At 37.6% G+C, this 23,870-nt stretch overlaps 1 protein-coding gene across 1 annotated transcript; it reads left to right on the top strand.

The window, feature by feature from the left end:
- Window positions 1-13,778: 13,778 nt before the first annotated feature.
- trarg1b (trafficking regulator of GLUT4 (SLC2A4) 1b) lies at window positions 13,779-22,257 on the top strand. The gene is made up of 3 exons (XM_056446741.1): window positions 13,779-14,283; window positions 17,385-17,508; window positions 21,928-22,257. Exons 1-3 carry the CDS (start codon window positions 13,936-13,938, stop codon window positions 21,936-21,938), a joined length of 483 nt encoding a protein of 160 aa, XP_056302716.1. The 5' UTR covers window positions 13,779-13,935; the 3' UTR covers window positions 21,939-22,257.
- The last annotated feature ends 1,613 nt before the right edge of the window (window positions 22,258-23,870 follow it).

The raw sequence follows: 23,870 nt of genomic DNA, 5'->3' as shown, positions 1-23,870 counted from the left end.
ATATGTTTATTCAGTATTATTGTGAAGTCTAGTGATGACAGATTGCTTGTTGCTGGAATTTTCTATTGTCACATGGTGCAATAAAAAAAAACATTTATTCAATGCTGGAGACTGTAACAAACTTAATGTTATAGTAAACTACCATATTTAATTAATTTATAGTGTGACTACATTATAGTGTGTTTTTATGTACTAATATCTACACATCCAGTGTTTCCTCTAGGATTTTTTCCAGCTGTGGCGGCAGGCCTTTTTTACAGTTATTTCAATGACAAATGTCGTGAGCGCAGTATTAGAAGTCGAGATCGCATTTATGTAATAGCCTACGAGCATGCGGATCTGATTTTTTTCAGCTCGTGCACAAAACTTCTTGCACGCCCCCTCGAATATAAACCGCTTTAAGAACGCACAGATCTTGTGCGCGCTCAAATGAACACCGCTGAAGTGCGATTTAGTGTGTGTATGTAATTAGAATGTCTCCAGCATTTATTAGATTTGCTAGGAATATTTATGAATGCGTCCTGAAATAAAGTAAAACAGCTATGTCATGTTTGCTGGCCTCACGCATCACGCACTTGTCAAAATCAGCCAGTCAGTCAGCACGTAACCTTAAAGGGTTAAACGACGCACAGCACTACTACGGTTACAGAAAAGTTTGCGCTGTTATAATTCACTTACCTTTTAATATATTTTGGTGCGATTATCACCCGCTATTCGAAAAATAGAATGTTTTGAATGAGAAGCTGTAATGTAGCCGTGGCGGGATGAATCTTGGCTTGGCGCCCCACCATGGAAGAATGAATGTAGCCGAAACAATGACATAGTACCTTTTTGTTACACAACCAAAATCAGGTGGAGATGAGACTGTAATATGAGACAAAGATAATTTCAAACAGATCAACATACAGAAATGATTAAACACCATTTATAACACAAAATACAAGGAATGCAATAAACAATTTTATTAAAATTGCATGTAAAATAAAACTCTAATATACATCACTGATGAGAAAAGTGTCATGCAGGGAATTTTGGGGTAGTCAATTTATGGTTATTCGCTGTAAATACTGAGGAAATGTAACCAGGCTACAGATTTTTACTGTATCATAGCTATTTTTTTTTTATGTGTAAATGTTTGTTAAGTTTGACAGTCATTTCCATTATATGGAATAATGTAGCTTTGACATTCTTATAAATATCTTCTATTGGGTTCCTCAGATTAAATTGATTATGCATTTGAGAAGACATAGGCTGAGTAAATAATGTCAGAATAATCTTTTTTTTTTTTGGTAAACTCTTTAAGCTGCGGATGTGAGAACGAAACATTTGAGTCATGCGTTACGTTCGTACGGTTTATCGTGATTGTTTTGTGCATCATAGATGACAGTATGTCTGAATTGTGCTCTGAAGGCTTTACCTTGTCCTGTGGCCTCCACCGCGTGCCTGCTGATTCATGTGTGCGTGTCTGCGCTGGCCTGCAGGATGGGGGAGGGAGAACGAATGAGGGACATGGAGTACTCAGAAAGAAGGGTAGATGATTACCAAATGCTGCACAGCGAGGAAATCAAGACGGAAAGTGCGAGCAGTCTGATCCTGTGTCGTAGAGTTAGCATGATTCAGCATGTGTGATTTATTTTGGGATAAATGGGAAATAGCGATAAAACACAAGCAGGAATGTTCTGGAAGTCTTATAAACATGTCTGAGGTTTAAGGAATGACAGACATTCTTTGGCCTTACTTAAACTCCAATGTCATGACTGACTAAATTGTTTCATTTAATTGAATTTATTTGGTAACAGTTTGCAGATGTGAAACCATTTATGTGTAAAGGATGAATAATTATTCAGATACACATCCAAGAGCTGTTTTCTGAAGTGAATTAGATTTGATGTCCACTGAAATACAAGATATATGAGAATCTTATTTTAGAGAAATAGTGTAGTGAGGAAGAAATGGTTATACATTTCTAAATTATAGTAATACTATTGTAAGTTTAGATTAGAAGAAATATACGCTACCTTCTAGTTTATCATTTGGTATCAGAAGTGGCTTACTTGAGGCAAAGGCCTCTAGATTATGCTTATTTTACCAAAATAAAATATGATCATGCCTTTTTATTTTTTATTTTTATTTTTTATTTAATTCTTTTATGAGGACAGTAAGGTCTGACTTTGCTTCAACATAAGTCTTGTCACTTAACCAAAATGATGTACAGTATAGAATATAAAGTCATGTAGCAATGGAAAAATAATTAATATTGTACAGTTTCCTCTAGGATTTTTTTCAGCTGTGGCGGCAGGCCTTTTTTTACACAGATCTACCAACAACCTGTGGCGTTATTTCAATGACAAATGTCGTTAGTGAGTTATCACAAGATCGCATTCATGTAATAGCCTACAAGAATGAGATCCTCTTTGCTTGCGCGCCAATTTCCTCTGCTCATGCACAAAACTTCTTGCCCCTCAAACATACGCTGCTCAAGTGCAGATCTTCTTGTGCGCTCTTAAATAAACGCTGCTGAAGTGCGATTTAGTGCGTTTATGTAACGAGTATGTCTCTAATATTTATTAGATTTGCTAGGAATATTTATGAATGTCTCCAATAGACCTACAGAGCGGCATTAATACGTCCTGAAGTGAAACGGCTATACGTCTTGTTTGCTGGCCTCATGTACCTGTCAGTCAGTCAGCACGTAACTTTAAAGAGTAAACAAATAACGCACAGCACTACTACTGTTACAGAGAAGTTTGCGCTGTTATAATTCACTTACCTTTTAATAAGCTTTGGTGCGATTATCACCTGCTATTAAAAAAAACACGACTGAATGTGTTGAATGAGAAGCTGTAATGTAGCCGTGACGGGATCAATTTTGGTGTGGGCCCTCCATGGAAGAATGAATGTAGCGGAAACCATGTTGTGTATGACTCCAATGAGCGTGGATGACTGCATCCATACATTTCTACAATGACTCAAAAAACTTTTTAATAAAGTCATCTGGAATGGCAAAGAAAGTGTTCTTGCAGGACTCCCAGAGTTCATCAAGATTCTTTGGATTCATCTTCAATCCCTCCTCCATCTTACCCCAGACAAGCGCAGTAATGTTCATATAGGCAATGTGAAAATGAAATTACAAATATGTAGGGCGTAGACTAAGAATTTTGAAATGTTAAGAGGCTATAAGAAGGTGCTACAAATGTTCGAACATGTAACTGAGTTGGATTGTCTTCAGAAACCATTTTTGTTCTGCTGAATGAATGTCTTTTTATGTCCTGATCGCAACCATTAAGGGGTCCAAATGCATTTATATGTATTTTAATAGTCTGTGGAAGGTGTAGGACTAAGGAAGGTTCATTTAATCAAAACGTTTGGTCCAAACATTATAATAGACTGTCTTTCCTGCCTGTCAAAATATGTAATTTCATACATCACTCCGTGAATCCTGTTCGCCGTGTTCATGGTTGCGGTTCAGGCAAACATCAACAATCACACATCAAAGTTTGGTTTTGTACTTATTTATTGTACTATAAAGTTTTGTTTAAGGTAAATGTTACGTGATGTTGTCTAGTGACCCTTCAGGTGCCTTTAGATAGCAATTTGTAGGGTGGGGCATTGGCTTTCAGGGCTATTTAGCACTTTCCAATATCTCCTATTGCAGTTTTAAAAAAGACATTTGTGGGCTTGAAAAGGTGTTTATGAAGGTCTTTTTGGTTTTCATGGGAATGTTTTTGCATAGAAAATCTGAAGAGCGTAACTGTTACATGCACTTACATTTACATTTAATCATTTAGCCAAAGGCTTTTATCCAAAGAAATTTACAAATGGGGACAGTTGAGGAATTTAAAAGCAACATAAAAGTGACTTTTGCTACTAATCCAGTGACTTTTCAGCTCTATTGCTTGCTGAATGTCAGTAAATAAGGTGTAGTTACTAGTCAATTGTAAAATGAAGAACCTAATCTTGCTGGCACTGTACACTAAAAAATGAAAGTTAAATTTCTACATGCACGTTAGTAGCTCCAGAGCAGGTTATGTACAAATCCTAAGTTACTACTTTGTTACCGTGTTTAAACTACACTCATCAGTCATTTAATTAGGTACACCTGTCCAACTGCTTGTTAATGCAAATTTCTAATCAGCCAATCACATGGCTGCAACTCAATGCATTTAGACATGTAGACAAGACGATTTGCTGCAGTTAAAACTGAGCATCAGAATGGGGAAGAAAGGGGGTTTAAGTGAGTTTGAATGTGGCATGGTTGATGATACCAAATGGGCTGGTCTACTGGGATTTTCACGCACAACCATCTCTAGGGTTTACAGAGAATGGTCCAAAAAAGAGAAAATATCTAGTGAGCAGCAGTTCTGTGGGTGCATATGCCTTGTTGATATCAGAGGAGAATGGTTCAAGCCGACAAGAAAGGCAACAGTAACTCAAATAACCACTCGTTACATCTGAGGTATGCAGAAGAGCATCTCTGAATGTAAACCTTGAGGCGGATGGGCTACAGCAACAGAAGACCACACTGGGTACCTCTCCTATCAGCTAAGAACAGGAAATTGATGCTACAATTCATACAGGCTCATCAAAATTGAACAATGGGAGATTGGAAAAACATTGCCTGGTCTGATGAGTCTCTTTCGGCCGCAACATTCGTATGGTGGGGTTGGAATTTGCCGTCAACAACATGAAAGCATGGATCCATCCTACCTTGTATCAACGGTGGTAGTGTAATGGTGTGGGGGATATTTTCTTGGCACACTTTGGGCCCATAAGTAACAATTGAGCATTGTCAACTCCACACCCTAACTGAGTATTGTTCCTGACCATATCCATCCCTTTATGACCACAGTGTACCCATCTTCTGATGGCTACTTCCAGCAGGATAACATGCCATGTCATAAAGCGAAAATCATCTCAGACTGCTTTCTTGCACATGACAATATGTTTACTGTACTCAAATGACCTCCACAATCACCAGATCTCAGTCCAATAGAGCACCTTTGGGATGTGGTGGAACGGGAGATTTGCATCATGGATGTGCAGCCGACAAATCTGCAGCAACTGCTTGATGCTATCATGTCAATATGAACCAAAATCTCTGAGGAATATTTCCAGTACCTTGTTGAATCTACGCCACGAAGGATTAAGGTAGTTCTAAATGTAAAAGGGAGTCCAACCTGGTACTGATAATAATAAAGTGGCCGATGAGTGTATATTGGCTAACTTGCATTACCTCAGGTTATGTCACATAACCTGTTGTCTGTAATAACCCCAGGCCATTCTTTGGATACATGATGTTTTAAATGTGTTATTTTTTTTTAAAAATTTGTATTTGATGGTTTCAGTTCTGTCTACAGAAATGTAAACATTTGCATATGTAGCAAAATATGGAAAACCTTTGTAATTACTGTGAGAAAATGAAGGGAAGCATCTTCCTGTCAATGTGTTTATACAAGTATTAATGTACCTTTCATTATTTGTGAAAGTAATCTTGTGTCTTGGTTTTTGTCTTCCAGGTTTGTAGTGGATGCTGAAATTGAATATTGGCTGACCTACCGTAGTTCTTCTCTGGCAAACTTTATGACTCTGTCTTTACGCTAAAGCTGCCAGCTGAAGAACTGTTGTGGTCAGCTTTACCCAGCATGCACCATTTTCATTCCAGAGTCCCGTGGATCTCTTTCACACTGGATGATTCTTTGTTGTAGATCTTTAATGACGTGTTAAAGTATATATTTTGTAAAATGTCTCAATGTTACCAGTTTAGCAGGTTTTTAAATTGTTTCTTGAAATTAAATTGTAAATCCTATTCGTGGGGGTTCTCTTTCAAATGCAGGGTACAGATTTATAGTACATTTGAATTGCGTTTTGTAGCATTAAAATATTTTACCTTCCTGCCCTGGCATAAAACTAAAGAGAAAACCATGTCCAGTCAAGTTTATGGCATTAAATTGCCTGTATATCAGCTCAAGTTTTTGAATATGATTGTACATCAAAAAGGGAACAGCACTTCTACATCATTTGAATGATTGATGGATTATACAGCAGTATTAGTAGTGCATTATGAGTACACATCAGTTTAATGTGGTTTGGTAACGAAAAAGTTTTCGATAAGAACTTTTACTTAAAGAGATATCCTTGAAATGAACATTTACAATGGCTTATAGAGATCAAAACTAAACCTTCAATCAACCTCCATCGCTCCTGATGATTCACTAAGGTCTTTTGAAAAAAAGATTGGTCTCTACAAGAAATTGAACATTTATTTACAACATTAGCTGGGCAGACTGTATGGTGCAAGTAAGTAATGTGGATTTATATAGCGCATTTATTGTGTAAGGCCATACACCCAAAGCACTTCAAAATCATGAGGGGGTTTCTCCATAGCACCACCAGTGTGCAGCATCCACTTGGATGGTATAACGGCAGCCACAGGACAACGATGCCAGTGCGCTCAACACACACCAGTTATAGGTGGGGTGTAGAGAAAGTGATAGAACCAATTCAGTGGTGTGGGGATGATTGGGAGGCCAGGACACCAGGGTTACACCCCTACTTTTTACGATCAGTGCAAGGGTATTTTTAATGACCACAGAGAGTAAGGACCTCAGATTAACATCTCATCTGAAAGACGGCACCCACTGACAGTTTTGGTGTCTCCTTCACTTTTACTGGAGTATTAGGACTCACACAGACCACAGGTTGAGCGCCCCCTCCTGGCCTCACTAACAGCACTTCAACAGCAACCTAGTTTTCCCATGTGGTCTCTCATTTAGGTACTGACCAGGCTCAGCCCTGCTTGGCTTTAGTGAGTAACCGGTCTTGGGCTGCAGGGTGATATGGCTGTGGCGCAAGCTTCCAGTCACTTTATGGCCAATGCATGAGTGTGCACTCAGACGCAAGTTCATTATCAGAAAGTCGTCCTGCCTACAAGTGCAATATCTTGGACAATGACCGGAAGTTGCAGAGACTTATCTAAATATGGTGATATACCTCAAAATCTACAAGTCACTGGGTTCCATTCTGAAAAGTTCAAATATATGCCCTAATACAGGGGTGTCAAACTCAGTTTCTGGAGGGCCTCAACACTGCAGCGTTTAGTTCCAACCCTGCTTCAACGCACTTGCCTAAGGTCTTAATTAGTTTGATGAGGTGTATTTAATTAAGGTTAAAGTCTTTTCATTTTTTTTTGGTTTCTTTTTTTCATATTCTAATCCAGAGAATTTGTCATGCACACAAACCTTGCACACACAATTTGAATTAATTTAACCCTGCTGATTCAAAGTTTACTTCAGGATGTCCATGCCTCAGTTTGATACCTTGCTAGTGATACTGGAACCACATGTAAAAAGACCACCAATTTCCTTAAACCAATTGATTCTGAATGTCCTCACTCGTAATTTGGCATTTTGCTTGTACAGCGGCCCTGAATTGTCAAAACACCTCTCAAACATTATGACTGACGAAAGTGTGGAAAGCTGTGTGTCAATACGATTGAAACAACGTGAGGTTGAATTTATTTTTTAATGTGTAAAAATTAGGGACACCAATTTTCTGGTCCACTGTGCAATAACATTTAAATAACATTTGGTGTCAAATAACATTTAAAGGTAAACTGGAGAGTTTGACACCTGTGCCCTAATCCTTTTGGAGGGTCCCTCTGTATGGATTAGAGCAGGGGTCACCAGTCTTGCTCCTAGAAGGCTGGTGTCCTTGCAGAGTTTAGCTCAAACTTGTCTCAACACACCTACCTGGAAGTTTTCAGAAGGGTATAAACAAAGGTCAGAGTCAGTTCCATGTGGGTGGGAATTGAGCTCCAAGTGGGCTGTACAAAACTGAAGTTTTTATTTATTTAATGTCTTGTACATGACACAGAGTCTAATATCATACTTTATGAATTGTGCTTTCTACACCTACCCTGACCCTAATTCCAATCTCATAGTAACCTGTGTTTTAACATCTACACCTACTCCAACCCTAATTCAAACCTCATAGTAACCTGATGTGTTTTATTAATCTCTACTCCATTTTCACCACCTAAACCCAGCCCACCTGTGACGTAAGTCCCTCCAACTTGGAGGTGTTCGGGCTACATAGCTACTTGGAAGTTTCAACTACACCTTGTAAGAGGCTTGTTTCAGGTGTGTTCTATTAGGATTGAGCTAAACTCTGTAGGACACCGGCCTTCCAAGTTTGGTTACCTCTGGATAAGAGCATAGAGATGAGCCCTTCTGGACTGAATGCAGTCAACAATCATGACACAAAGGCTGCATTCCAGTCCAATTATTTATGCCCTACACTCCCTAACTTCCCTCTGTCTTGTTTCCTCGGATGTGTCATTGATTACGCTACACAAGTGTCCATTACTGGCATTACATCTGAATAGGTTTAAAACACAGGTCTCAAACTCAGTTCCTGGAGGAACTCTATTTAAACACAACTGATCAGACTAATTCAGTCTTTAAAGCCAGTTTGAAGCGGATGCATCAGACCAGAAACGCAAGCTCATGGGGGAAGTTTCGCAGTTCGCTGCATTGGAAAGTTCAAGCTTAGTAAACTGACCTGCGAAATCGCATCATGTGATTGCGTGAGACCAATCGAAGATCAAAACATGACCTCTCTGTACAGAAATTTAATCATGGCTGCGGCCCTCCAGAAACTGAGTTTGACACCCCTAGTTTAAATTGAATGCCCTAAACCAGGAGTGCCCAAACTCGGTTCTGAAGGGCCGGTGTCCTGCTAAGTTTAGCTCCAACTCTAATCAGACACACCTGAACCAGGTAAGCAAGCTCTTAGATATTCTAGAAAATTCCAGGCAGGTGTGAATTGAACCAAGTTGAAGCCAAACTTTACAAGACATCGGCCCTCCAGGACCAAGTTTGGGCACCCCTGCCCTAAACCTTTAAGCACTTGAAAACTATGCTGTTACATCATAATTGCATTGCATTTTGGGACATATAGGGGCTTGAGTGGACATATATAGCCGACTCGGTCAAATCCGGTCAAAATTGATGGTATATCCATGTAAGCAACCCTCATTCACTTGATGAAGTGGAACACACTTTAAAATGGTGGCAGGGATTCCCCCAAGGGAAGGGAAGTTTGTGAGTGCATATCTAAAATAGGAGTGGAACGCAGCCAATGTGTCTATTGGTTGTATATTTCAAAACAACTCATTCCAAAGGGCCCTTCATAGTGGAAACAACACTTCACTATGTTTTTACTTCTGAGTGCCCTTCAGAGGGTGTAATGCGCCATTTGGAAGCAGCGCCTACATTGAGTAGTGGGCGGTGCTTTTCAAGGGGGTGTGGTTAAAGCGAGAAACCATTAAGGTGTGGTCACACTTGACTTTTCTCCCTAAAGACTTCCATTCATACGCACGCGAATGCGTCAGACCGGAAACACAGGGTCATGCGTCAAGTTTCGCAGGTTGCTGTGGTGCAAAGTTCAAGCTTGGTGAACTCTGACCTGCAAAATCGCATCACTTGACTGTGTGAGACCAATCGAGGATTAAAACACGAACTCTCTGGATAGAAATTTTAAATATGGAGCAATTGCTGGCTTTTTAAAATCTCTAATTATCTTGTTTAATCCCGCCCCTTTTGGCAGCGCCGTAAGACACAATTTTGCATGCTCAAACTCTAGTGTGACCGCAGCTTAAGAATGAGTGACTTTTGTCCATATGCTACATTTTTTTCCATTGGATTGCGACCTTTGGGGTCCTATTGTGTTAAAGACAGCAATAGGATCAGATGCAGCGGATCATGGCACCAGGTTAAACTTTCTGACACCCTTACGGCAAAATTAAATACAGGCCACACCTGAACATGGAGAATGACCTCTGAGTGGCATTCTCCAAAATAAACAAAGAGAATTGGGCCTATTAGTGTGTGTGTGAGCTGTTTTGCGTTTGCAAGGTTTGTATATTTATAACCAACTCAGAGGATATTGGGGTTCGTGAGTCACTGGCATTATTATTTTGGGGGTCACTGGCTAAAAAGTTTGGGAACCCCTGCCCTAAACAGTAGAGTGAGTGGTCTTCCTGCAATAAACGTTTAAAGTGTGATGCAAAAGTCTGACCAACAGAGGGCGAAAGTGACAAAGTTGATCCACAGCTTGTTAATCAGACAGATATACATTTACTCAGACATTTTCCGCTCTTGGCCTCAGATGTGTGACGAAGATGACGTTGCATTTCATTAATGATATGGATAATGTAATATAAATAAATAAAATATATGTATAAATATATAAAGTATATATTTTGAAGAATGTTAGAAACTTGTAACCATTGACTTTCATAGCAGGAAAAACAAATACTGTGAATGTCAATGGTTATAAGTTTTCATTTTATATTAAATGTCTACTTTTGTGTTTAACAGAAAAAAATGAAAGTTTATCAAGATTAATATACTGCAGTATCCATGTATCAATAATGTTGTAAATCATTTTTAATTTCTTGTACAGATCAATCATTTCACTTCATAAGACCTCAACGTATAATCAAGAGCCACAGGTATTCATTTAGTTTTGCTTTTATGTTTTTATTGACTCAAAATGTCGACAGAAGTTGACTTTCATTTTGTGAAGCACTGCAGTTTTAGCTACAAAAAAAAAATCTTCTACTGAAGATTAAATGTTTTAATGAAGAAAAAAAAAATCACCTGTACCTTTTGTAACAAATTATTTATTTATTTTTGGCCAATCTATCCCTTTAAAGCTACTTCAGAAATTTGAAGATACTGGTATACTAGCAACTGACATTTGATTAACTTTTGCAACTAGCTTGCATTAATGCTGAAGTTCATGTTCCATGCATATTGTCAATTTAAAAAAAGCCATTATGATACCCAAAGGAAAATCTCAAAGGAATCAGTGGTCAATTAGTCTGAAATTTGACATCATGCTTCAACTTTAATTACCACTAAAGGGAACCTAAAATGAAAATCATCTTTCGTAAGCTGTTTGGACAGAACTGTGGGTAGGTATGTGTCCACTGTCATATTGGAGTGATAGAAACAACAAATCTCTTTTTTAAAATTTCCTGACGTTAAAATAGTTCCACCGCAACGTAATGTAGGAGTGCGGTTTTCCCCGCCCACCGAAATGATTGACAGGTGCCATGTTTTTATAATAATATGTACACACATGTCCACAGAATATTATTGCAAGTAAACTGGGATTAAAACATATGTTACAAATCTCTGTGATTTTTATACATTTAAAATGTTTTAAAAACAGAGCATGTTTGTAATAAAGACAGTAAAATCTCTATCTAATTCTTAACCGCTATAATCACCACGGCCGCATGGTGTCAGTAAACGTTTATATGTGTGTGTCTGTGTAATGCAAATAGCATTTGTGTGAAACTCATTGTTCAGAAAGACTTGAATAAACTCCACCACAAATACATGAAATAAAGTTTCTTGGTATTTTTGACTAATGAGCTGTATTTCAGCTTCTTCTGAGTCTGTCTCTATCACTGACTGCTGTTTATCTGGAGAAGCAGACTACAAAACAGCTACACTGTACAACCGTATTGGAAATTATTTACATTTCCTGATGTTAAACTAGCAGTTTAGTTTCCCCTGCCCACCAATAATGACTGACGGGCATGTATTATCATGTCTACGAAGCAGGATTTGCAAAGAAACTGGGATAAAAAATCTGTTTCAGCTCTCTGTGATCAAACTGCCCTTCAAGAAGCAGTAAGTGGTACACTTTGTTTTGTTTATAGCATTTTAAACTAAACTTTTTGAGCTACGTAATTCATAATTTTTGGAAACAGCACAGCTGAATAGTGTACACATCTATAAACGAGGACTCTTAAATCACACAACAAAAGTTCAGGTTAAATCAAGCATATTTTGTACAGCAACTTCGACTCTTTTTCGGATCACTTTACAGCAGCATATATTCACCTGTTGGGTGGGCACCCTGTCACATTTACTGCAAGCAGATGAGCAAAAACAGCAATGTTTGTGTGTGTGTGCATGCACACACACAAAACGATCGGTCAGTGTAAGGAATTGAACATTATTTATAAAATTTTTACCTTTACACAGTCATTAGGAGCCTATTGATTTTGACTAATTTGGGTTTACTTTTAGTCTTAAAACACTGTCACCAACACTAAAGAGCATGGATCCAGTTAAAAATCTTCTTTAATGTTCTGCTAAAGAAAGGCAACTACATCTTGGATGACCTGGTTGAGTAAATTAACAGGACATTTTATTGCATAATTAAGGCAAAAACTGGGTAAAATGTATGTCCCAATTTATCTGTATATTAGAAAGAGAGAGAGAGAGAGAGAGAGAGAGAGAGAGAGAGAGAGAGAGAGAGAGAGAGAGAGAGAGAGAGAGAGAGAGAGAGAGAGAGAGAGAGAGAGAAAAGTTATACAAGAGCAGTGTTGGGCTAACACACAGCAAAACCTAACAGTGAAAATCACTAAATGAAATAAGTTAGTTTAACTTAAATAAGATATTTTTTTAAAAGTTACTTTTTGACTCAATGAAAAAAGTTATGGTAACTCATGAATTAATTATAGAACTCTAATTGAATGAGTTATGAATTAATTAATTATATTTTTGTGTTAACTCAAATGCTAGAAGGAATACCAAACCATTTGAGTAGCTATATACACTGTAAAACCCAACAGTCAACTTTATCAAATGAAATGAGTGTAGTTAACTCAAAATTTACTGAAAGTTAATTCTACTCATTTGAAAAGAGTTTTGAACTCAGAGTTGAAGGTAATGAGTTAATCAAATAGCTCATTACTTCAATTTAAATAAGTTAGTAAGTTCACAGTACTCATATAGATTAGATTTTTTTTAACTCAAATTGTTTGTAGCAATCGGTTTCCTCAAACGGTTTGAGTTGCCTTAACTTTTTTACAGTACTTAGCTGGTTTGAGTTCACTTCATTTATTAGATTTTACTGTGCTCAAATTACCTCATTTACTCAAATGGAGTAAGTTCACAGTACTCATTAGGATTAGTCTTTGAACTTAAATGCTTTGTTGCAATCGGTTTCCTCAGATGGTTTGACCTACCTTAACTTTTTGGGTTTTACAGTGCAGTTGTAGTGATGTAATCAGTAATTAATTGCATTATTGAAGAAGATTCAGGTTTAAAAATATGAACAGTGTTAGAATATATTTATTATAGTGTCCCAACTCTGCGGACTTAACCCTATGGTCAAACTGTTTCTGAAGATAAACTGTGGTTCTGTTCATTAATTCACAAGATTTGCTACACAGTGAAGAAAAACAGCAGGTGTACGCGCGAATCCTCAATTGCGCGTGCGTCTGTAGAGTCTGACAGAAAAGTTTTTTTTCTGAAATTAGTCTTTTATGTCAGAACAAGTTGAGAAAATAATATTTAAACACCACTGATACTGGTTTGCAAAATCAAGCAGTACGACTGACTGTATGATACGTGTTGCTTCATCTAAAAAAATCTGGAAGCAGAGACAACGGGAAACGTCCCCTAGCTCAGCCTAACAGATATAATAGACAAAACATCATATAACCAGATAACGAGTGCGCAGGGAGTAATTTATTCGCGAATGAGATTAATCTGCTCTGCACATTAAGGAATTGAGATTCTTTTCGATTAAACATCTTGATCCACAAATAATGGATGCACGCGCTTGCGTCAATTAACACGCGCGCCTCCGCCAATCAGATGCCTCTTTGGAGCGCCCTCGCGACGCAAACCCATTGATTTTTACACAAAGTATCCTGATCCACTTCTCTGATGTAAGAGGGTGGTAAATATTGATGAAGTGAACGGATGTCCAATAGCTATCCGAATTCCTCGCCAGAGCTGCTCTTGGATAACAAAAAGTCGTTTTATAGTCGCACGCAGAGCGATATAACCGCACAAGAGTGTAAGTTTTATGTTGTTCTCATATAAAGGATTTATTCTGTAAAAAATGGCTATTAACACGGACGCGCCTCACGCGACAGACGCCGCGCTTCAGTCCACCGATTTTGGAGATACACAGAAACTTCTGGACATCTCGGACAAACAGCTGAAGAGAGAATTAAACCACACAGATTCTGACACACACCTCGCCGGTTCTCTGGAAGAGGAGCCCACTGAGCATAGTGTGGTCATATCTGCTTCTGTCCCGCGGTCTCTGTCACGGGCGAGCTTCAGATGCGCGTCGCCGCCCACGCCCGAGCAACGCGAACCCTGCAGCTTCATGTGGGTCGCCGTGATGTCCTGCTTCTGCCCGGCCGTCCCAATCAACCTGTTCGCCCTTTATTTCGCGCATATGGTGAGCAACTCTACAAGTTTGCAATTAAACGTAGAGTCTGATAATTAAAGGGTTCGCCCAAAAGAGGAAATTCACTCTCCCTCAAGTTGCTTCTAATCTTTATTGTTACTTACACTAATGAAGATATTTTGAATAAAGCTGAAAACCTGTTACAATTGACATCCCTTATCATACAACACAAATACTGGAAGTCAATGGTTCCAGGTTTCTGACTTTATTTAGATATCTTCAACAGAAGATAGAAACTCATAAAAGGTTGAAACAAGTGAAGGGTAAGTGATGACAATGTTTATTATTTTAATTTTTTTTTGCGAGAACTATCCCATTAAGTCTAACGAAAAAGAAATGTCATTCATTTTTCATTTCGATATGTTGTTCCTGGGCTGGGCTCCTAATAGTTTATATTGTGACTCAGGGGGGCATAATTTGCAAGGATTCTAACACTATTATTTTATAAAGACTGCTTTAAGCAGTCTAATAGTTCACCTAAAAGTGTAAACTTTGTCAATTTACTCATCCCCCACTTCTACTTTTTTTTGTTCCTGCTGTTAAGGTCAATGTATGCTTTTCCCCCACATTGTTTAGAATGTTTTTTTTTTTCAAAAATATTTTATTTTTGTGTTCAATGGAAGAAAAAAATCATACAAGTTCAGAACCACTTGAGGTTGCGTGAGGTTTTTTGTTTTTGAGTGAACTATACCATTAAAAAAAGATTTTGATGTGTCGGTTCAGTTGCGATCCACAATACAAGCAAAAGTTTGATTTAAATGTTATTTTAATTTGACTAGAGCCTCAGATATAATCACTGTTTTTTGATGTTATTCATGTTTTTATATGAACACAGGATTTCCACAAAATATTTACTTTGAGTTTCTGTACTTCATGCATTGTATATCTATTTTTCATTAATTTTTTTCATTTAACTTCTGTTATAGTTTATTAAAAAGAGATAATTCACCCAAAAGTAAATAAATACTAATCATCCACCCTCAAGTGGTTTCTTTCCTTTGTTGAACATAAAAGAACATATTTGATATTTTGAAGGCTGTTGTAACCCTATAGGCACTAACTTCCATCATAGTAGTAAAAACATCCATATAAGTCAGTGGTTACTGGTTTTCAATCTTCTTCAAAATGTGTACTTTGTGTTCAACAGAGAAACAAAACTCAAAAAGGTGTATAAGTGAAGGGTGAGTAAATGATGACAGAATTTTTAGTTTTGGGTGAATTGTCCCTTTAATTCTCTGAGCGTAGTGTATATACACTCACCAGCCACTTTATTAGGTACACTGTAATAGTACCGGGTTGGACCCCCTTTTGCTTTTAGAGTTTCCTTAATCGTTCTTGACACAGATTCAACAAGGTACTGGAAATATTCCTCAGAGATTTTGGTGCATATTGACATGATAGCATCACGCAGTTGCTGCAGATTTGTCGGCTGCAGATACATGATGTGAATCTCATGTTCCATCACATCCCAAAGGTGCTCTATTGGATTGATATCTGGTGACTGAAGGCCATTAGAGTACAGTGAACTCATTGTCATGTTCAAAAAACCAGTATGAGATAATTCATGCTTTATGATATGGCGCATTATCCTGCTGGAAGTAGCCATCAGAAGTTGGTCATAAAGGAATGGACATGGTCAGCAACAATACTCAGGTAGGCTGAGGAGTTGACCCGATGCACAATTGGTATGGCCCCAAAGTGTGCCAAGAAAATATCCCCCACACCATTACACCACCACCACCAGCCTGACAGGATGGATCTATGCTTTCATGTTGTTAATGTCAAATTCTGACCCTACCATTCGAATGTTGCAGCAGAAATCGAGACTCATCAGACCAGGCAACATTTTTCTAATATTCTATTGTCCAATTTTGGAGCCTGAGCGAATTGCAGCCTCAGTTTCCTGTTCTTAGCTGACAGAAGTGGCACCCGGTGTGGTCTTCTGCTGCTGTAGCCCATCCGCCTTAAGGTTCAATGTGTTGTATGTTCAAAGATGCTCTTCTGCAGACCTCGGTTGTAACGAGTGGTTATTTGAGTTACTGTTGCCTTTCTATCAGCTCCTCTGACCTCTGGCATCAACAAGGCATGAGTTGCTGCCATGTGATTGGCTGATTTGAAATTTGCGTTAACAAGCAGTTGAAAAGGTATACCTATTAAAGTGGCCGGTGAGCGTATATTCCAGATTTGCTGACTTCATCATGTTATCAACTCACAGTGTATTTTTCAAACCCACAGAATGTATTTTCTTCTTGTTCATAAATGACCTAAAGCTTCTTCACTAATGGCTAATGGTGCATTCACATGAGGATAGAATGATAAAAGCATTGATGAGGAAGCATCACATATAAAACCTTATGTCATAACTAACATTTTTTAATGGATTTTATTTATTTTTGACACGGTTTATTGTTTTAATCATAAAAATGATGTACATTCTGCAGGTATTTCTTAGAGTGCTTTTTGTTAAGATTATTCTCAATCTATAAAAATTATCACTCTGTAAAAAAACAGTAAAACAAATCAGAAAGTTTCTAGTATATTTTACATAAAAAATTTAAGTTGATTTAAAGAATGTTCTTGATTGAGTACTTGCTTCAAGGCATAAATATTAAATTTATTAACAGTATGTTAGCACGTGCTTGTAAGCTATTGCTAGCTGGTCAATTGAGAAACATACAGAATAACACTGTCTTTAAAGCAATTAGCCTGGATCACTTTAACAAGTAAATCACATTATTCCTTTATTCAAGTTCTGAATTGCACTAAATGTTTCATTTGTTTGCTCAACTTCTGCTTTTATAATTGATTTACATGTTTTTTTTCAATGATGTTAACCACTTTTTTTGGGCACTATATGTCAACTATAGCTAATTTTACAGCCATTTCCTTTAAACATATACTACATTTAATAATATTTGCTCTCAGAATAGACGTAAACAATTTATTGTGCAATAATGCTGCCATCTCTCTCTCTATTGATATATCTTTTAAAAACCTAATGGGCATAATATGACTCATGGGGTATCTAGCTGTTAGAAATCAACTACCCATAAAGCTGACTTATGCATGATTTCCTTCCTGTTTCACTTCAGTCTCGCTCTATGATACAAGCAAAAGATTATGATGGGGCCAGAAGACTCGGACGTCTAGCTTTGTTGCTCAGTGTGATTGCCATTGTTGTGGGTCTGGCTATAATCATCTATCTTCTAATGACAGGTAAACGCCCCTCTCTATTGTCTTTACATGTTTTTTATTAATCACCATTTTGTATTTACTGTAACATTGAGATACACACATGGTCTTCATGTTGTCAGATTTGGAATTGTGCAACATTAATCAATGTTACTACAATGGCTACAGCATGTTGCCGTCCAAAAATGTGAATATGACCTATGCACAAAACTGGAACATCGTGTTAAGCATTTGCGAATAAAGCTCCATTTCCATCCAAAGTGAATAAAATAGTTACTTCATGATAAACTGCCACCAAATATCAAAATGGAAAATGGAATTTGTTGGTTAGGAGAAGCCACTGTTGGCCTTTTTTCTTATATAATAAATGACTTGAGCCTCAGAAAATGAAGACGAAATTATATGCATGCATGTTTGTATTTGTACGCATGAGACACTCTTTGAAATGCGGTTATTGGAGGTAGAATACTGATACACTTTGATGACAAATTTTGGTGAAGGGATTTTAGAATGACCAAAACAACAGTTCAATCATTTTTATTTCAGCCTGCTGGTTTGTCCATTAACGCCATCAAATCAAGGTTATTTTTATCATCACATGACCTGTTAAATCAAAGATGCCAAAAAAAAAAAAAAAAAAAAAAAGCAACTTTGATGCACATGCTGGAATTTATTTGGTAAATTGTTTCCATTAAAGTTTATACAAATTATTTAGTATTATTTCTTAGTTGTGCGCATACGTTTTTTTAACGCACATTTAAAAAAATTATTAGCATCCTGGCTTTTCCATTAAAGGTGCTATATGTACGTTTTTCACTCTTCTTCACCCAATGCCAGTTTAGCAAATTATATTTCAGCACCCTGGGTTGTCTTAGTGTGATTCATTTAGTCATGAAGGCTCTCAATGCATGTGACTGTGACCAAAAATGTGACCTCACGCCCCATTCACACGGGGCTTCAGCGTCAACGCTTGACAGAGGGCGTGTCTGAAGTTGAGGCTGACGCGATCGTCATAGCAGCGTCAGCCAATGAAATTAGTCAGCAATAGGCTACTGTCTGAGCTGGTGTATTTGTATACAGCGATCTGATTGGCTGATATTTCCGTCGGTGCTTGTTGAGCAAGTCCCAACTTCTGCAGCAAGCAACGCCTCTGAAGCGGTGCCGACGGATCCACAATGCAGTTCGGCAACGCCTGACGTCACCCATTCAAAGTGAATGGGAAGCATTAAAGCTGATGCCCCATGTGAATGGGGCGTAAATGTGGACAGCAGCAGCCTCCGAAATGAGAAGCAGATTCAGAGTTCTACGGAGTCCCGGAAGGGACATGATGGTGGGGTGGAAGAAAAAAAAAAAAAACTGGGTGGAAAAAAAAAAAAAACCTGAGTGATAGGACAGGAAAACATATTTTTAAAGTTTTTGCGTTCCCTCGCAAAAATGTTTTGCGTTCCCTCGCAAGATGTTTTGCATTATCTCGCAAAACTGTTTCTCCACAAACGCTTCCTGTTTACTTGATGTAAACCTCCCGTTTTTGCCAAAATTCTCCCGTATTTTACCATTCTATCCCACTTTCTTCATATTAAAGCTGTGTGTCGATTGTCGCATTTCATATGCAACCTCTTAACCAGTGAATGCATGTATAAGCGCTGACAGATGAGCTCCGTACAATAAACTGATCCCAGATCAGCTTCAGTACATGCCATTTACAGAGAAGCAAAAGTGCAGGACACTTTTGTATTCGGGTGTTTAAACAGACAAATACACTGAATAATATGTAAACATCTCCGTCCTGCATGTTTTATTTTAAACAGCTAGTTTTCTCTTAAATGAGCACAAACAGTTTCTAAAGTAATGGAATGCTTTCATTATAGATCTGTGCATTCTTACAGTGACACCTGTTATCAAACTAAACAAAACGAGAGATTAATTTGCTGCTCACTTGTTTGATAACAGAGGTGTCACTTTAAATGGCATGTACAGAAGCTGATCTGGGATCAGTTTATTGTACAGAGCGCGTCTGTCAGTCAGCGCTTGTACATGCATTCAGTGGTGCAGAGGTTGCATATGAAAGGTGACGATCGATGGAGAAAGGGTTTTGCGAGGGAACACAAAACATCTTCGCGAGATAACAAAATCTTTGTGAGGGAACGCAAAAACCTTAAAAATATGTTTTCCTATCACTCAGTTTTTTTTTCTTCCACTAATTTTTTTCCCCACCACCACGTGCCTTTCGGGTCTCCGTAGAGTTCCACATGAGGTGGTTATTAATTAGCATTAGGTGCAGTGGTGTAGTCCTTGCTATACGCACGTATACTCAGTATGCCTACTTTTTTCTCTCGGTATACTCCCTTGTTTTGGTGATTGGACTTCCCTAATTTTTGTGTATTGAGTATTTGAGTTTTTCGAAGATCACAACAAATCAGCTGAATGATGTCTCGCTGAAACGTTCAAGTAAAATGATAAAACAGCATGGGCGTCGCTTTAGCCCTCCTATATTTCCATTCAGTCCCCCTAACACTTTTGCGATTACCTGTACAACTACTAAATGATCGCCTCAGTCCCCTTTAAATTTGATGTGAAAACGGCGGCAGAACCTCGCTTCTGAATTTGTTTTTTAGTTAGTCAGCAAACCACAGCTGTGCAGTGTGTGTGTGCGCGTGTGTGTGTGTGTATGTGTATGTGTATGTGTATGTGTATGTGTATGTGTGTATGTATGTATGTATATATATATATATATATATATATATATATATATATATATATATATTTAAATCAAATGAATCAAAGATACACTGACTTTCGTCGTTTCTTTACCTACTTTTAAAATTTGGATTGGGTGGATATTAGTACACCACCTATTTTTTTAGGACTACACCACTGATTAGGTGAGCAGGTTACATTGTAACCCTGTGTCCTAACAACATGCTACATGACGATATTTGCAGTGATAAGCAATTGGGCTGTTTGCACCAGACCCAACATGACAGAAATTTAAATACAGCCATTCAGAAGCACAGAATAGTGCACTTACTGCACTCCAATGAAATGGTAAGGTACATACTAAACCTCTTTAACATTATTAAATGTACATGCTGAATCACTGATGTGTATTGGCTTGCATTGAGTCACAGTTCTCAAGTTCAATTTCAAACTATTTATTTTCAAGATCTGAGGTGAACTATCTTTTGTAATGTAATGTGTGTATTTATATAGTGTATTTATCCTGTATGGCCATTCACCCAAAGCACTTCACAACCACACCACCACCAGTGTGCAGCATCCACGGCAGCCACAGGACAATGGCGCCGGTGCGCTCACCACACACCAGCTATTGGTGGAGTGGAGAGACGGTAATACAGCCAATTCAAAGGATAGGGATGACTGGGAGGTAATGATGGGTAAGGGCCAATGGAGGGAATTTGACCAGGACACTCCTACTCTTTTCGAGAAGTGCCATGGGATTTAATGACCACAGAGAGTCAGGACCTCGGTTTAACACCTCATCTAAAAGACAGCACCCACTGACAGTATGATGCTCCCTTCACTATACTGGGGCGTTAGGACTCACACAGACCACAGATTGAGCGCCCCCTGCAGGCCTCACTAACCCCACTGCCAAGAGCCACCTTGTTTTCCCATGTGGTCTCCCATTCAGGTACTGACCAGGCTCAGCTGTGTCTAGCTTCAGTAAGTAACCAGTCTTGGGCTGCAGGGTGATATGGCTGTGGGTATATCTGCTGCTGCTTACAGTAGTATGGCAATAAATATATTGTAAAATGGCATTCAAAAATCACATTATTAGCATTTGACACCGAATAAAGCACACAGGGTGTTCCTGAGGTGATTATTGTCAGTATACTGTTGTTCAGCTGCAAGAAATGAAAGTCATTTCTAAAATATACATTTCAGGTGTTGGTTAGGACATAAACTCCTATTAATAAGAAAATATTCCCTCTATCGTGTACCGTTGCTTTTATTTAGAACAATTTAAATCAGCCTTTGATAGTGTCGTCAATCTAGCAACCTGCTCTTGCGTGTATTTTGAACCAGGGGTGCAATACGTAGTTCAATCACTGGATGTCAAACTGACATACTGCATCTTTAAGCGTTTTTTACATGCTATATTGTAAAACTGACCATGCAATTAGTTGGATGGAAACAGAACTAATGCCTAAATAATTCTAAAAGTTCTTGGAAAATACCTCCACTTTACAAGATGTAATAAAGTTTTTGCTATTTTGACTAGTCTGAATCTTACAATAAGGGTAATTCCAATATATGTCAAAACATCTAAAATACAGAGATGTAGAAATTGATACGTTCTGCATGAATCAACTTTGAAAATGTAAAATTGTTAATATTACACAATCAGTACTATTACAACAACAATAATGATTGTGTTTGCAGTCATTTTAAAGGTCTCTTATTTGCTTTTCTGTCCCCCAGAGTTGAAGTAGTTGTGGATGTCGTACTGAATGCACTGATGTAAATGGGTATCGGAAGTGAAACCAAAGAAGATGGATAATGAATGCCGTGTGAAAACTTCAGAAAATTAATTTAGAATGTCTGTTATTTTGTGTTTTACACTTTTTGACAAGGACTCCTGTTCATCGAAATGTTTTTTTAGCACTGAACTAATTTTGCACAAACTCTTACATTACAATCAGGTGTTCTTAGCTTAGAATTTTGAAGTATATTTGAATTCTTTCAAGGAATTGCATTATATTATGAAGATGTGATGCATGTTGCAATAAGAATATATGACTTCTGTTGATTTTCCAACTTTACTTTACTATTGACCTTATTCTTCACCTACGAGTGGGCGCAGCCATTGGAGTATTTATGGCTTAAGACCTCCGGTCTGATTTACTTCCATTGATTTTTAGACGTTAAAAACAGTCTAAAAATTATTATGCAGCTGCAAACTGTTCTTTTCTAACTATATTCTTCTTTTTAGGCGTAGTCATGAACACACTTGTTTGTTGAACAAGTAGTTTGACTATTTTCTGCCATTTATTATTCCTAGTCACTTCTCCCATAGGCAACTGAATCGGAAGATTTTAAACGATCACAGAAATGAGCGCATTTCCACATTACAGATTAAGGTCAATAGTGCTCAAAATAATGTCAATTATGTAAATCTGGTACATACAGAAAAGCACAGTTTGTATTATTAGTTCTTATTCTTAAATTGTATTTTTAAAGTAATATATCTTGTATTTTGTGTTCCAAGTTAAAAGGATATTTCACCTGAAAAAGAAAATTCAGTCATTGTTTACTCTTGCTTATGCCGTTCCATGACTTCATTTCTTCTGATTAACACAAAAGAAAATATTTTGAATGTGTTCATTTGGTCATATATAATGTGAAATTTAAATGCATAGATTAAATTCTATTGTGAGAAATACAAATTTAAGTACATTGACTTTAAATTTAAGTATGTAAACTAAAGAATTCATTACCATTTTTTTAGTGGGAGGGGGGGGGGGGGGCTCTCAAAACTGAGGGATAATTCTGTAAAAAAATGTAATTGTAAGATGTTAATGTACCATTCTTGTTAATGTACCATTCTTGAGACTTGTTAAAAAGAACACTGCAATTACCATTAATGTTAATGTTTTATTCCATGTTGGACTTCCATATATTGGGTTCAATTTGTGTCATGCAGAAGAAGAAAAAATAAGTTTTGAAGGGAAATGTCCCGAAACAATTATACATTATTTATGTTTATTTCCTGTCATTTTGATGTATATCCTTATGGATTTGTAGAGTGGTCACAAGCTTGCAAGATGGAGGAATGCAGTCAGAGCTTTGTAGCAAACTAATGTATATGAATATGTAATATATAAAACTCTTGAGAGATTGAACAAAGGCGAATCAAGGGCTACATTCAACGAAAAGCACATGCATGTTTGGGAAAAAAAAAAGGCAACAACTGCAGTATTAAATTTCAATTGTGCAAACTTGTCTTTTGCTAAAACTGTGCCATATTTTTGCATGTTCTAAATTAAACATGGTCTAATTTAAGTCTGTTTTTGTTGCGTTTATTAGAGCTTCATTAGCACAAGATGCCTAAATCACTTGCATGTATCTACTAGCATACAAAATAATCCTTTGGTTTTCACAGGAGGATGAAATCAGGTGTGGTTATTTCATTAAAAAGCTGCAGTACATCCTGTTCTGCTCTAAGCCTTCAGAGCAGTGGAGATCAGAGGAAACATGTCCGATAATTGATATCCAGTTCACATAAGTGCATTCCTTTCAGTTTTACACTGAGCCATTACCAGCTCAAATGGAGGCAGAAATCTCATGCATAAAAAAATAGGAGACCACTGCTTTAACTTTGAGCTTTATCTTACTTTGTTTCAGCAGCGCTTCAGACATAATCA

The sequence above is a fragment of the Danio aesculapii genome, chromosome 21, assembly GCF_903798145.1.
Source record: "Danio aesculapii chromosome 21, fDanAes4.1, whole genome shotgun sequence".
Classification (NCBI taxonomy): domain Eukaryota; kingdom Metazoa; phylum Chordata; class Actinopteri; order Cypriniformes; family Danionidae; genus Danio; species Danio aesculapii.
This window is presented reverse-complemented; position numbering and strand designations above follow the sequence as displayed.